The sequence below is a fragment of the Muscardinus avellanarius genome, assembly GCF_963383645.1.
Source record: "Muscardinus avellanarius genome assembly, chromosome: 8".
Taxonomy (NCBI): domain Eukaryota; kingdom Metazoa; phylum Chordata; class Mammalia; order Rodentia; family Gliridae; genus Muscardinus; species Muscardinus avellanarius.
In genome coordinates, this window is record NC_137794.1 from 3,208,201 (window position 1) to 3,223,315 (window position 15,115).

At 60.2% G+C, this 15,115-nt stretch overlaps 1 protein-coding gene across 1 annotated transcript in view; it reads left to right on the plus strand.

Moving 5' to 3' along the window:
* The window catches only part of TTBK1 (tau tubulin kinase 1), a gene marked incomplete at its 3' end in the record, with an annotated part of 42,982 nt that extends 29,522 nt beyond the window's left edge, over positions 1–13,460 (plus strand). Inside the window, exons 14-15 of the mRNA XM_080700499.1 lie at positions 10,066–11,621; positions 13,082–13,460. Coding sequence (XP_080556625.1) covers positions 10,066–11,621; positions 13,082–13,460 — 1,935 coding nt within the window. The remainder of the gene's footprint in view (positions 1–10,065; positions 11,622–13,081) is intronic.
* Between the last annotated feature and the right edge of the window lie 1,655 nt (positions 13,461–15,115).

Here is a 15,115-nt window from a genome sequence, read left to right on the forward strand (position 1 = left end):
TGATGGGGTCCAGCGATGGGCGACAGCGTGGTGGGGATGAGGGGGCTCAGGCCTTTCTGCCACTTCTTAGACCCCGACCTATCGCTGCAGGGACCCCCAAGTTTCCCTTTGTTCTTCATTCCTGCCCAGGCCAGCCAGCAGCTCTGTTCCCCTGGGGAACGGGCAGTGGTGAGGAGGGTGCTGGAAAGGGAGTGTGTATATAAGGAGCGGCCTGAGAAGTTGCGAATAAGTATTTCCGTGAGGCTGTGCCCGTGTGCGCGTGCGTGCGTGTGCGTGTGCGTGCGAGCGTGTGTGTGGAGAGGGTTGTGCAGTCTGTCCTTGGTGGCTTTTTACATACCTGCCCTCACCCTGGCTCCTCTCTCTACCCTCTGATCTCTGATTCTCTCTGGCCCATCGACTCCCTCGCAGCTCTGCTTAGAGCAGAGGCCTGTGGGTACCATAGGTGTGGTGGGCAGTGTCCTGGGGCCAAGCTGCCCTCACAGGTGGCCAGCAGCGTGCTGTGGCTCATCCATGGCACCACCCACAGCCAGCCCCCACTTACATCTCCAAAATCTTTTTTATTTGAAATGAGACTGCCTGGGTCCAGAGCATCGCCTCCATCTGGCAGTAAAGGCCAGTCTCAGGTCCTGCCAGCCATGCCCCACCCGCCCCCAACCAGGCTGCTCACTTTGAACCTCTCCAATCCCAGGCGTCTGTTGCGCTCCGGGTCGTTCTGGGTCGATCTTGTACTCTGTCCAGGCAGAAGTTAGGGGAGAGGTCAGGGCAGACCCTTAGAAAAAGGCCAGGAAGGGAAAAGCACAAAGTCGAGGGGGTGGGATACACAGTGGCCCCACTGCCCTCCTCCCGGCACTGCCCCTCTCTCCTCCACCCTGTGGCCTGCTCCCCCTCCTCCCCGGGTGGTGGCAGGGTGGTCCATGAGAACGGTCACGCCGTTATTGGGCATTCCCTTCCAGAAGGTTCCACCACCCAGCCCTGGGAAGAGCTCCATTTTGGTAACCAGAACTTCGAGGTACTTACTTCTCGGATCCCAAAGTGCCTATCTGGCCCTGGCCGCAGCCTGCGTTCAGGGGCGGCTTCCAGTTCTTTACTGTGTTACTCGACAGTCACTGGCACGTAGTATGAACACTTGACGATATTAACTCATCTAAGTGTCCTGCTGGCCTGGGAGGTAGGTCCCAGGAATACATCACCTAACGGACTAATCACAAGAGTTCATTTGCAAAAACCTGTGGGAACGCGGCCAGTGCTGAGGAACTGAGGTCCTGTTGCACGGTTTTCAGCGTGTTGGTCTGCACCTGGCTTTACTTTCAGTCCTCTCTGGTTGGCCCCTGATCTCACTGTGAGGAAGAGGGGAGCTGCCTGAGCCCCCCTTTCCTACCTTCCCAGTCCCCCCAGCCACGGGACAGTGGCCAGATGTGAGGCGCTCCGAACGCTGCGGTGGGGTGGCCCGAGCGAGCGGCTGGGCCTGCCTCCGCAGTTCCCCGGCTTCTCAGACCCGGGAGGTCCCACACGTCGCTAAGAGTTACCGTGACCTCACTCTTGACCTGGGTGAGGTTGCTGGGTGCTAGGGGAGCTCGCAGACATGGCCGGTGCCGGCAGCACCAGGGAACTGGCAGGTTTGGGTCAATGGGGGACCCACCCTGGTCACCATCTCCAGTTTCACCAGTGGTTGCCACTGCCTTCCAATTTCTATGTGAAATTTTCAAACTTTCATGGTTGGCATCAAATTTTAAAACACAGACCCCTAACAGGTTCTCTTAAAAATAGAAAAGTTGGGGCTGTTTCCAGAAGAAATGACCTCTGCGAGCCTGAGAACGCCCTCTCCAGCCTCTGTCAGAGCCACATGCTAAGGGGAATTCTGTTCTTCCCCAGGAGGCAGCTTGTGGCTGTGGTGTTGTGCGTGCGTGTGTGTGCGTGTGTGTGCGTGTGTGTGTGTGTGTGTGTGAACGTGCCTGTGTGTGGGCCTGTGGTCAGTGGGATAGGATCCCTTGGTAGTGTGAGATTAAGGACCGGCATTTCCTCAGTGGGGGAGGGTGTGTTCCGAGGACCCTGGGTCAGGTGAAAATGCTCTATTAAATTCCCAATAATTAATGCACACCCCCACATACACACACTTGGCAGCTTGGGCCACAGCAATAACCACTCAGCACTGTTATCCTCACCACTTACATTCAGCACCCAACACTCTTCCTCTGCGTTTCCAGTTTTGGGAAAAACAGACACAGCCTCCCCGGGGCAGGGACAGTGGGCTCTCTGAGCCAGGCCCATGTCCCACAGGCCCATGTCCCACAACCTTCCTGTCTTCTCTCTTCTGTCCCCACTAGGTCCCTTTTCTGGGGAGGGTGCGATGCTGTCTGTCCAGACAGGGGCGGAAGGAGCCCGGGTCCTGAAGTGAATGGAGGGCCTTGTTAGCCATCTGGGTGGGTGTGGGGACCATGCTTCTTGGGTGTGGCTCTGACTGGGGCTGGGGTCCTCTGGCGGCAGGGGCATACTGTTGTATCCTCTGCTGTCCCTGGGTTGACCTGGCACTTGGGGATGGAAGCACAGGCCTCCGAGGAGGGTGGCGAAGGCCCCCACCCCAACTCCATTAGATGTGGGACACCCCCAACCTGGGCCAGGGGCCAGCCCACCCCACAGTCAGCCTCTGCAGAGTTGAAAGCATCCTTCTCCCTGGGAGAGGCTCCTAGCCTGAGAGCCGCCTTCCTCACCTATACAGTATCCCCCACACCATCTGGGGGGGCGGCCCAACCCTGGAGGCCCCTGAGCCTCAGTGCCCCCTCCCGGGTAGCGGTGGGGGGAGGGGGAAACGAAGCCCAAAGGACTATGGGAACTACCACTTGCCCTTCTACTCTGCACAGTTGGGAGAGGTGCAGGGGGGTGCTCACTGGACCACCCTCTTAATGGTACACACACACACACACACACACACACACACGCACAAGTCAGTGGTGCGTGCACTTCACTCTCCAGACAGTAAACTAGTAGCCTGGCCCAGAGCATCCCCGCCGCCACGTCCTGCTGTGTCCCCGCCCGGGGAGCCCCCCAGCCCCACCACGAATGTACTACGTGCAGTCTTTAACCAGCTGCTACGCAGTGACCAGGGTACCGGTGGCCTGGAGCGCCGGGCTGCCTGCTGCTGAAGCCCTTCACTTGGCTAGACCCCGCCCCCGGTTCCCTCTGCTTTTCCCTGCTGCGGCTTGGCTCGAAGCTGCCAGGTCCCCCCGAGGGGTGGGGTGGGGATGGTGGGGGTCCCCAGTGCTTACGGGACGGTGCGGGGTGCTGGGGAGCGAGCTGGCTCCAAGGCCCTGTACCCCATCCGGACCCCTGTTACCTCGCGCCCATGGGCTGCCCGGCTCCCATGACTGGCCTTGCAATGGATGCCAAAGAGCCCAGAGTGGAGGGGAGCGGAGCTTTGAGCCGAGGTCTCTCAGAGCCACCCAACACCCCCTTTTGTCCTCACCGGCCCCCCTTCCGCATCCCCGCTCCACCCCATCCACCATTAAGGGCCCTGGGGGGGTCCCCAAACATGGCCCCACTTCCAGCTCTCCCCACCCCCACCCCTAAAATAAAACTCAGGGACCAACATCTGCTTCCTTTGCACTTGCTCCGTCGACCCTCCCCGACGTGGGGGGCTGGGGGGGCTGGGGGGGCTTCCGGCCCTTAGAGGTGACAGTATTTGGCGGGAGGGGCTGGCCCTGCCCCCTGAAGGTGAGCTCAGCCCGGTCCAGCTGAGCTCCCTCCCCGGGGCTGGGGCAGCTCCCCTCACAGCTGGGAGGGAGGAGAGGGAGTTGGAGGCTTGACAAAGGCCTCCCGCAGGGCCGGGTCCCAGCCGCCTCTTCCAGAGCCTCCTCTCTGTCGCAGATCTTCCCAAGCCTTCTTTTGTACTGCACTAGTACTGTATTATACGCTTGCACTCGACCCGCCCCCGCCAGCCTAAGCATGCACGGAAAACGCAAAACCACACTCACACACACGCACACACGCACGCACGCACGCACACGGAGATGGGGCGCTTTCCCTCTTCCTCTCTCTCTCCGGGTGCGTGGTCCTCCTTAGTGTACACAGGCGTTGGGGGAGCCGGCCCGGGTAGAAGCATGCACTGAGCCCCCGCCCTAGACTGCGAGTACTGTACGAATCCAACACTTGAAACCGACACGCACACGCGCGGCGCCGCCACGGGGTGGGACGTGGACACGCGCCCCCGGCACAGGCCGCGCAGGCGGGGCGCCCACCGCCAGCGCCGCTGTGCGAGGGATCTTGTGCCTTTTTAAGTCCCTGTATGTTCACGCCGACAATCCGGAGAGCTTGTGTACTACCAAATCCTGATTAAAGACGCCTTCCAGGAACCTGCGCCTGGCCTGCTTTCTTTCGCCCTCCCCTTCTTTCTCTCCTATGGAATGCTGACCCCAACTAAGGGGCCTGTGCCGGGTGCACGGGAGCCAGTGTGTTGCTGATTGTTAGGGTCCAGGAACAGCTGAGGGCCTAGTTGGACCCGAGTTACCCTCCCCATTGCTAGCGGGCTTTTTTTGAGGAGTGGGGGGCGGTTGTGGACTTTTTGGTCCTTGGGCCCAACTCTAAATTGCCAGCTTGTGAGGTGGAGAAAAGGGGACTGGGTAGGAAGCAGGAGATAGGCCGCTGAACGGGGATCCTGGTAGCCTTGGCCTGCCCCATCTCCTTTACTGCCTGGGGGAGGGGGCACTGGCCTGGGAGGAGGAGCACCCAGGGGAGGGGTGGTCAAAACCCTGGGGTGCAGGGATGCTAAGAACTGCAGAGCCAGCCAGGCGTGGTGGTGCACACTTGTAATCCCAGCATTCAGGAGGCTGATGCAGGAGGATTGCGGTTCGCTGACAGCCTCCGCGACTTAGGTCCTTTGCAACTCAGTGAGACCCTGTTTCAAAATAAAGAATAAAATATAGGGCTGGGGGTGTAACTCAGAGGCAGAATGCCCCTGGGGTCCATCCCCAGTACTGCAGAGCCTTCTGGGACTCCCAGACAGGCTGAAAGGCAGGGAGTACCCGGATCCCCAGCACCACAGGTGCACGCAGAGGAGAAAGGCCCAAAGCTGGGCCGGGGCCAGAGGCCCGCTGCAGCTGCGTGGTAACCCCAGGCGTTCAGGGCGCGGGACGCCTGCCGGCTGCCCTGCCGGCTGCCCTGGCGGTGGTGTGGTTGGAGATGCTGCCGTCCGAGGGCCAGGCGGATGCATGATGTCTGTGCAGAGGCAGCAGGTTTCCAGCTCTTTCTCCCGGGCCCGGCTGAGGGCTGCCCTCTGTGGCTGGCAGAGCGGAAGGAGGCGTTCTGAGGGTGAGAACAGGCAGAGACGCGGAGTTTGGCTACTGGCTCCTCATCCCGCTCCTCTTGGCTGGTGGGAGGGTCTTGTGGGAGTTTTGCCTTCCAGAGTGGCAGAGGGGAGATGGGCACGATGCCCTGGGCGGTGTCCATGGGTCAGCCCCTCCTATGGACCTCTGCCTTCAGTCTTGGGACCTGGGCTGCTGTGCTTTTCCGGCTGGGCTCGAGTTCCCCCACGCAGCTCGTGTGGGCACTGGGGAGGGGCGTGTGGAGTACCTTCCCAAAGTGGCAGCGGCTCAGCCGTCCCCTCCCTGGCTCTCTGCTGACTGGGCTTGGCAGGGCTCAGGCTGCACAGCCCTCTGCACCGGGCTAGGGGAGGGAGGAGGTCTGGGGCTTTCATTTCCTCTAGGGGCCCCTGCTGGGAAGTCCTGCTTCCCCCCAGCCTTAGTACCTAGGGCTCTGCGCCTTTAGAACCACCCCCAAACCCAGCTGTGCAGAGCCAGGCTCTCAAGCCATGGGGAGAAAATGCCTTCACTGCCCTGGAAAGGGGGGTGTGACCCTGACCACTGGCCCTTTGCTGGCACCCAGGGCAGCTGCCTCTCTCGGCCAGGGTCGCTTCTGTGTCCCCCAGGGTGTCCTCCAGCTTCTGGGGCCAAGCGCAGAGGCGGTCCTGAGAAGGCGGGCGGAGTGAGGGCGCAGAGGAGGCGGCCCATAGCGGCAGAGGGCCTTCCAGTCCTCCTGGAGGCCCGACGAGCTATTGGCCGCCTCCTCTGTGCCCTCACTCCGGGGTCCTCCTGCTGTGCTGGCGGGCTAGGCGGCCTCCCTCTCCCTCGCTGCCCTGTGTGCACCTCTTCTGAAGTTGCATGCTCCGTCCAAGAGGGCCACGGTCCCCAGTAGAGGAGGGTTGCTCTTCCCAGAGGGCACGGAGTTAGCTGCCCTGAGAGCCTCGAGAGCCTCCAAGCAAGCTCTCAAGGGGGCGCAAGCCCAAACCCTGTCCCGCCCCAGCAAGGAGCCAGGTGGGAGAGGGATGGGGGATTTTATTTTTTTATTTTTTATTTTTGCAGTATGAGGGATGGAACCCAGGGGCATTCTACCTCCAAGCTACACCCCCAGCCCTATTTTTTGTTATTCTTTATTTTGAAACAGGGTCTCACTGAGTTGCAAAGGGCCTCACTAAGTAGCTGAGGCTGTCCATGAATCGTGATTCTCCTGCCTCAGCCTCTTGAATGCTGGGATGACAAGCGTGCGCCACCATGCCCGGCTGATGGGGGGCTTTTAAAAAAGAGAGCCAGGGATGTTGGTGCACGTTTGTAATTCCAGCGTTTGGAAGGCTGAGACAGGAGGATCGCACAGGTTCGAAGCCAGCCTCGGCTACTTAGTGAGGCTCTCAGCAACTTAGTGAGACCCTGTTTCTAAATAAAATACAAAATAGATCTGGGCATATAGACTGGAGGTAGAAAAGCCCCTGGGTTCCACCCCCAGTACCACACACACACACAAAAAAAGAATAAAAAAATAGGGCAGGGGTGTGGCTTGGAGATCGAATGCCCCTGGGTTATCCCCAGACCCACACACCCAAAAAAAGAAAGAAAGAAAAAGAAAAAAGAATGGATGAATGGGGTGGAAAAAGAAAACGTTTGCTGGGGACTTCCAGCCTGGATGTGGTGGGGCGGATTCTGAGCAAGCTCCCTGTGGAGGCTCTCAGGGCATGCTGGGTCTTGTGGGGATCCCTGGCTTGCGTTACTTCTCCCACCCTCGCCAAGATGGTGGATTACAAGCTGGATACTGGCACACACATGTAATTCCAGTACTTGGGAGACCGAGTGAGACAGGAGAATCACAGGTTCAAGGCCAGCCTCAGCAACTTAGCAAGGCCCTGTTTCAAAATAAAATAAAAAGGAGCCGTGCGTGGTGGCATTGGGGAGGCTGAGGCCGGAGAATCACGGTTCGCGGACAGCCTCAACTACTTACTTACTCAGTGAGACCTGGTTTCAAAATAAAGAATACAAAAATAGGGCGGGGGGTGTAGCTCGGAGGTTGAATGCCTCTGGGTTCCATCTCCAGACCCACACACACAAAAAAAGAATAAAAAATAGGGCTGGGGGTGGAGCTCAGAGGCAGAATGCCCCTGGGTTTGATCCCCAGTACCAAAATAAAAAGATGGTGTATTACAACGAAGATGGTGGCACCTGCGAGGGGGCTCACAGTCTGTGTCACTCTTGGACACTTGGCCTTAGTCTCCTCACCCTCCACAGCCTCCCTGCTCTTGGTACTGACCTCAGCCAGCAGAGGTCTCCGCAGGGCTGGCGTCTCCGCAGGGCTGGCGCCTCCGCAGGGCTGGTGTCTGTACTTTTGAGGAGGGGATGGGCAGAGACCCCTGCAGCAGGCTGGGAGCAGGGGCATGGGGGAGGAGCGGACACTGATTGACTCTGCGGGCTCAGCGTGTGCGTGACCTCACAACCAGGATCCGTGTGGAGGGGGCGTCACCTCATGTCTTTTCCTGACACAGGCAGCACGTGCTCCAAGCAAACAAGGGCCAGGTCTCCTTGTCCAACCCTGGGTCCGTGGATTCCCAGCCTAGAACAAGACACCCAGGACAGAGCAATCAGGATGACTCCAAAAAGGAGTGGATGAGTGGGAAAGCCCCGCAGGGTCTGTTCACAGGACAGAGCCCTGCGGACAGAGGCCTGCGCAACAGAAGGCTGTGGGAAGGAGAGCGCGACGGCGCTGGGTCGCTGAGTGGACAGGAAGAGGGACTGTGGGAAGCAGGCTGGGAACCCAGCACTTGCACACAAGTGAGGCCCGGCAGAAGGCGGGAGCCCGGAGTGGTGGTGGTGAGGTGGCCATGTGCCAAGCCAGGGAGGCAGCCATCTTCTGAGGACTGCGGCCAGGGAGGAGGCTGCAGGTTTGAAGTAGGGAGGGCATCCGATCCGAGTTGCAGAAGGATCACTCAGGCAGCTCTAAGCATGGCAGTGCAGCATGGCTCAGAGGTAGAAGGCCCCTGGCTTCCATCCCCAATACAAAAAAAAAAAAAAAAAAAGGAGGAAAGGGGGGTATGGATGGGCAGGTATTGAAGGTGTCATTTCCGTACTTGGGAGGCTAAGATAGGAGGGTCCAAGTTTCAGAGCTGGCCTCAGGAACTTAGGGAGACTCTCAGAGACTTAGTAAGACCCTGTTTCAAAAAATAAAATTTAAGAGCCGGGCATGGTGGCGCACGCTTGTAATCCCAGAATTCAGGAGAATGAGACCAGAGGATGGCGGTTCGCGGCCAGCCTCAGCTATTTAGCAAGGCCCTTCGGAACTCAGCGAGACCCAGTTTCAGAAATAAAGACTAAAAGATAGGGCTGGGGATGCAGCTCGGAGGCACAATGGCCTGGGTTCCATCCCCAGTACTGCAAAATTATTTTTTAAATAAAATAAAAAACTAAAGTAGGACTGAACGTCCCTAGGTTCAATTCCCAGTCTCCCTCCCTCCCCCTCTCTCTGAATGTTGCTGGGGCCTCTGGTCTGGATGACTGTGTGTGTTCTGTCAGTTCAGGCAAACAGAAGCCCAGTGTGTTCACAACAGTCACTAAAGTGTGGCCACTATCACCCCTATCTCACTGTGGGACAGAGCCCAGCAGCGCTGATGGTCCGGGCCCTGCGGTGCCTAGGGGCGTTTATGGATTGAACAGGGCAGGACCGAGACAGTGAAGGAGAAAGCAGGTTGCTGATGAGGCAGTTAGTCTTTCTGGTCTAGAAGGAAGGAGGCTGAAGGAAGGTGTGGCAGGGGCCTAAAAAAAAAAGAAGAGATTTGTTTGTTTATTTATTTATTTATTTATTTATTCATTTGTGGGTCTGGGGATGGAACCCAGGGGCATTTGACCTCTGAGCTACACCCCCTGCCCTATTTTTTATTCTTTATTTTGAAACCGGGTCTCACTGAGTTGCAAAGGGCCTCACTAAGTAGCTGAGGCTGTCCGCAAACTGCGATCCTCCTGTCTCAACCTCCCGAATGCTGGGATTACAAGCGTGCGCCACCACGCCCGGTCCAAGAAGATATTCAGACATCACATTGCTGAGGGCTTTGTCTGAGTCTTCAAAGAGGAAAAGTTAATCAGAATGAAGTCTACCTGCCAGGCCAGGACAGGAGGGAAGAGACGCAGACCTTTGCTGCCCCTCTCTGGGCCTGTTTTGTATAAGAGAGGGTTGACCTGGAGGACCTACAAGGCTAAGGCACCTTGCAGGACTCATTTTCTGCTACTGATTAAACTCAAAGGTTATTAGCCGGGGCTTGGTGGGCACGCTTGTAATTCCAGTATTCGGGAGGCTGAGACAGGAGGCTTGCGGTTCGTGGACAGCCTCAGCTACTTAGTGAGGCCCTTTGAAACCCAGTGAGACCCTGTTTCAAAATAAAGAATAAAAAATAGGGTAGCGGGTGTAGCTTGGAGGTAGAATGCCCCTGGGTTCCATCCCCATACTTCAAAACAAACAAACAAACAAACCTCAAAGGTTGACTCTGGGATTTGGGATGGGGAGAAGGGGCTTACAGAGAGAGGGCAGGGAGGTCGGTAGAAAAGCCACCATATCAGGGCCTAGGGTCTAAGGGGACCTGGAACTTGGACTCAGTCATTCATCAGTGATTTACTGAGCATATACCAAGTACCAGGGACCATTCCAGGGCCTGAAGATGCAGCTGTGAACGAAACAGACCCAGCACCCCTCCTGCGGCGTTCACACCCGGGGAGTGGGCCCCGAGCTCGCGGGTGACTCAGCGGGTCCCTGTGTGTGCCCTTGCAGGTGTTCTCTGTGGCCCCCCCGTTTGAAGTGAATGGATTCCCACGCGCTGTGCCTCTGAGCTTGCCCTACCAGGACTTCAAGAGAGACCTCTCCGACTACAGAGAGCGGGCCAGGTTGCTCAACAGAGTCCGCAGGGTGGGCATCTCCCACATGCTCCTCGGCAGCCCCCCAGGCCCGCTGGCCCCGGCCCAGCCTCAGGCTAACGGGAAGCAGGAGGGAGAGGAGGAGGACGAGGAGGACGAGGAAGAGGAAGAAGAGGAGGAGGAGGAAGAGGAGGAGGAGGAGGAAGAGGAGGAAGAAGAGGAGGAGGAGGAAGAGGAGGAGGAAGAGGAGGAGGAGGAGGCTGTGGCCCTGGGGGAAGTGCTGGGGCCTCGGAGCGCCTCTAGCAGTGAGGGCAGCGGGCGGAGCACGGACCGCAGCCAGGAGGGCGCCCCGTCCACTCTGCTGGCTGATGATCAGAAAGAGTCCAGGGGCCGGGCCTCCATGGCCGACGGGGACCTGGAGCCCGAGGAGGGTTCCAAGACGCTGGTGCTTGTCTCTCCTGGAGACATGAAGAAGTCGCCCGTCACTGCCGAACTGGCCCCCGACCCCGACCTGGGCACGCTGGCTGCCCTCACCCCTCAGCACGAGCGGCCCCAGCCCACAGGCAGCCAGCTGGACGTATCGGAGCCAGGTACCCTGTCCTCGGTCCTCAAGTCTGAGCCCAAGCCCCCTGGGCTGGGGGCAGGGCCGGGGGCCGGGGCAGTGACCACAGTCACCTCCTCGCCCTTCACCAAAGTTGAGAGGACCTTTGTGCACATTGCGGAGAAAACCCACCTCAATGTGATGTCTTCCGGGGGACAAGCGTCACAGCCCGAGGAGGTGGGCACGGGGAACGAGCTGGACCTGGAGAAGGTGCTGGATCTGGACCGGGGCGTCGTGCAGGAGGGCACCCCAGGGCCCCTGGAGAACGGCATCACCCCATCGGGGCTGGATGGGGCAGACGTAGAAAGTTGCGTCCTGTCTGGTGTCCCCGGGGAAACGCCCTCAGAAGTGGTCACGGACTTGCTGTCCAGTGGCCCGGCCCTGGCTGACGGGCCAGCCCCAGCATCCCCACCGGAACCGGGCCCTGAGAAAACAGCTACCATTTGCCCCAGCCGCCGCGCCACGCCAGGCCCCCGCCCCAGGAGCCGCATCCCTGTCCTGCTGTCTGAGGAGGACACGGGCTCGGAGCCCTCGGGCTTGCTGTCAGCCAAAGAGCGATGGAGCAAGAGGTCCCGGCCACCGCAGGACCTGGCACGGCTGGTCATGGAGAAGAGGCAGGGCCGGCTGCTGCTGCGGCTGGCCTCCGGGGCCTCATCCTCGTCCAGTGAGGAGCAGCGCACCGGCTCCGAGGAGGACATGCCTGCCTCGGAGCCCACCGCGGCCTTGCCAAGAAAGGCTGCTCGGGCAGCTGCCTCCCGGAGCCGGATTCCCCGTCCCATCAGCATCCGCATGCCCGCACCTGCCTCGGCCCAGCAGCCCCCAGGCAGACCCCTCAGCGCGGCCCCGGCATCTGACACAGCCATCACCAGCAGGTGAGAAAACATTGCCAGCTCCCGGTGGGCAGAGGGGGCTTCCCGAGCTGAGATCAGGGGTTACGGAAGATTCCGGAGCGACCCTCGGCTCCACCCCTGATCCACGTTCACCTTTGTGCTGTGTCACTCCTGACTCAGGCCTCAGCCCTGTCACGGGGCTCAAGGCCTGACGGGAGAGGGACCCGGGGAGGCCAAGCTTGGGAAGGGTTGATGGGGGCCAGCAGGGTTTGCATACAACTTCTGGCCTGCCACCGGGGCACTTGGAGCAAAGGATACAGCCCAGAGCTTTGAATAATTGGGAGAAAACATTATTTCACATTTTAAAAACACAAGCATAAGACAGGCGTGGCGGCGCACGCTTGTAATCCCAGCACTTGGGAGGCTGAGACAGGAGGATCGCACAGGTTCCAAGCCAGCCTCAGCTACTGAGTGAGGCTCTCAGCAACTTAGAGAGACCCTGTTTCCAAATAAAGTATAAAAATAAGTCTAGGAGTATAGCCCGGAGGTAGAAAAACCCCTGGGTTCCACCCCCAGTTCCACACACATACAAAAAACAAAACAAAACAAAAACCCACAAGCCTATTTAGAAGGCAAATTCCATGAGAATTTTAAGGCTGAAGCCAGCTGGTCATGGTGGCTCATGCTTATCGTCCCAGCATTTGGGAGGCTGAGATGGGAGGATCGCAGTTCGAGGACAGCTTCAGCTACTGAGTGAGGCCCTTTGCAACTCAGCGAGTCCTTGCTTCAAAATAAAGAATAAAAAAATAGGATTGGAGGTGTAGCTCGGAGGTAGAATGCCCCTGGGTTGCTGGGCCTGGTGGCACACACTTGTAATCTCAGCATTTGGGCGGCTGAGACAGGAGGACCACGACTCTCAGACAGCCTCAGTTACTTAGTGAGTTCTACAACTCCGTGAGACCGTTTCAAAATAAAGAATAAAAGAATAGAAATAGTGCTGAGGGGTGTAGTTTGGAGGTAGAATGCCCCTGGGTTCCATCCCCAGTACCACCCAAAAAAAGCCTCTGGGTGGAACCCAGAGGCTTTCTACCTCCAGGCTCTACTCCCAGACCTTTTTTTATACTTTATTTGGAAACAGGGTCTCACTAAGTTGCTGAGAGCCTCACTAAGTAGCTGAGGCTGGCTTCGAACCTGCGCGATCCTCCTGTCTCAGCCTCCCAAGCACGGGGAGTACAAGCGTGTGCCACCACGCCCGGCAAAAAAAAGATTTTTAAAGATGACACTGTATGAGGCTGTCCCAGGAGCAGCCTGGGGGTGCGGCCTGGGAAGTCCTGCCCTGGAGGAGGGAGCACTAGGCTGGGCTTAGCCTCACCCAGCTGTGGCTGCAGGCCTGGGGTGGGGTTGGGGGGATCCCTGCCCAGGAGGATTCTGAAAATGTCTCTCTTTGTTTCTTTGCCTTCTTTTCTGTCTGGCCTTCCTTCTGCCCTCTGCCCTTCAAGCAGGCTCCAGCTGCAGAAGCCCCCTGGGTCGGCCCCTGCAGCTGACCTCCGCCCCAAACAGCTCCCGGGCCGCGGCCCGGGACGAGCCCAGGCCGCCAGACCCCCCACGCCCCGCAGCCCCGGCCTCCCCGCCTCGGCCTCCGTGCGCCACGCCAGCCCCTCCCCGCGGAGCCAGTCCCTGTCCCGCAAAGAGAGCCCCTCCCCTTCGCACCAGGCCCGGCCTGGGGTCCCCCCACCCCGGGGCGCCCCCCAGGCCCGAGCCCAGCCTGAAGGCGCCTCCTCTGCGGGGGGCCCCAAGAAAGGACCCAAAGGGAAACTGCAGACCCAGCGCGCAGCAACCAAAGGCCGGGCCGGGGCGGAGGGCCGGGCCGGGACCAGATAATGGCTCTCTGCGGCCCTCCCCGACCCCGGCCCCCACCCCAGCCGGCCACACTGGAACAGCTCCCAGCACAGCCTTAGCGCCCGACGCGCCACCCGCGGCCCCAGCTTCCTGTCTGCATCGTGAGGACAGCGCAGCGGTGCCCTGCCGCGTGGGGAGGGGGCGGAGCTGTCAGTCTCCCCTCCCTCACCAGGTCCTGCCCTCCTGCCGCCCCTCTGCCCGGGCAAGCTCACAGCGACCCCTCCGCCCCGGGAAGTCAGCCACTTTTCACAGAGGACTCCACTTCTGGGCCCTACTCACCCAGCAGGCCTCCGGTCACACCACCTGCCACCTCGCCCTCCTCCCGGCCCTCTTCCGCCCTCCTCACACACTTTTGAAGAAACAGCCTCAAATTCCAGGCCCGGGGAGGCTTCAGCCTCCTCCGTGGCATCCATGGGGTTGGGGAGGTGTGATCCAAGGGCCATCGGTTTACTCAGGTGTGAAGGGACAGCTCTGACCTGCCCCAATCCAGCTCCAGCCTAGCCGTTCCAGGGGTGGGAGGCAGGGGTGGGGTGCTCCCTCTCACCTGGGAGTGCAGAGATCCCTGTCTCCTAAATTTGGCCTCAGTGGACACCTTGGGAGGTGTGTGGGTGCCTTCCTGGGCAAGTGTCTCCCAGTGGGAATTTGGAGACGAGCTTTAGAGACCCCTTCCCTGGCCCCTTGGCCCCCTAGCCCCCTGACCCACTGACCCCCTGGTCCTCTGGCCCCCTGGCCCCCTGGTCTCCTGGCCCCCTGGCCCCCTAGTCTCCTGGCCCCCTGGTCCCCTAGTCCCCTGGTCCCCTGGCCCCCTGGCCCCCTAGTCCCCTGCCCCCCTGGTCCCCTGGCCCCCTGGTCCCCTAGTCCCCTGGTCCCCTGGCCCCCTGGCCCCCTGGTCCCCTGGTCCCCTGGCCCCCTGGTCCCCTGCCCCCCTGGCCCCCTGGTCTCCTGGCCCCCTGGCCCCCTAGTCTCCTGGCCCCCTGGTCCCCTAGTCCCCTGGTCCCCTGGCCCCCTGGCCCCCTAGTCCCCTGCCCCCCTGGTCCCCTGGCCCCCTGGTCCCCTGGTCCCCTGGCCCCCTGGTCCCCTGCCCCCCTGGCCCCCTGCCCCCCTGGTCCCCTGCCCCCCTGGTCCCCTGGTCCCCTGGCCCCCTGGCCCCCTGGTCCCCTGCCCCCCTGGTCCCCTGGTCCCCTGGTCCCCTGGCCCCCTGGTCCCCTGGTCCCCTGCCCCCCTGGTCCCCTGGTCCCCTGGCCCCCTGGCCCCCTGGTCCCCTGGCCCCCTGGCCCCCTGGTCCCCTGCCCCCCTGGTCCCCTGGCCCCCTGGCCCCCTGGCCCTGTAGCTCAGGAGCCTTCATCAGGAATTCCTTCCTGCCAGCTAACCTCAGTCCTGCCTACTGCAGCCTCGGCCGACTTCCCTCTCTCCAAGCTCCACACAGGAGCTGGAGATTCAGGGTCCAGGTTCTGGCCAGTCTGTCTCCCTGTCCTCCTGGCTGTGGGGAGCGGGCAGGGCCTGGCAGATGTCATCTCAGATCAGTGGGCACAGGAATGGGCAGAAGGACGGACAGCTGGCCGTGGAGGCAGAAAGCCCCTTCTACTTTCTAGACTGTATGTATGCTTGTGTGATGGGCCTCGGGCACCGCTCAGCCT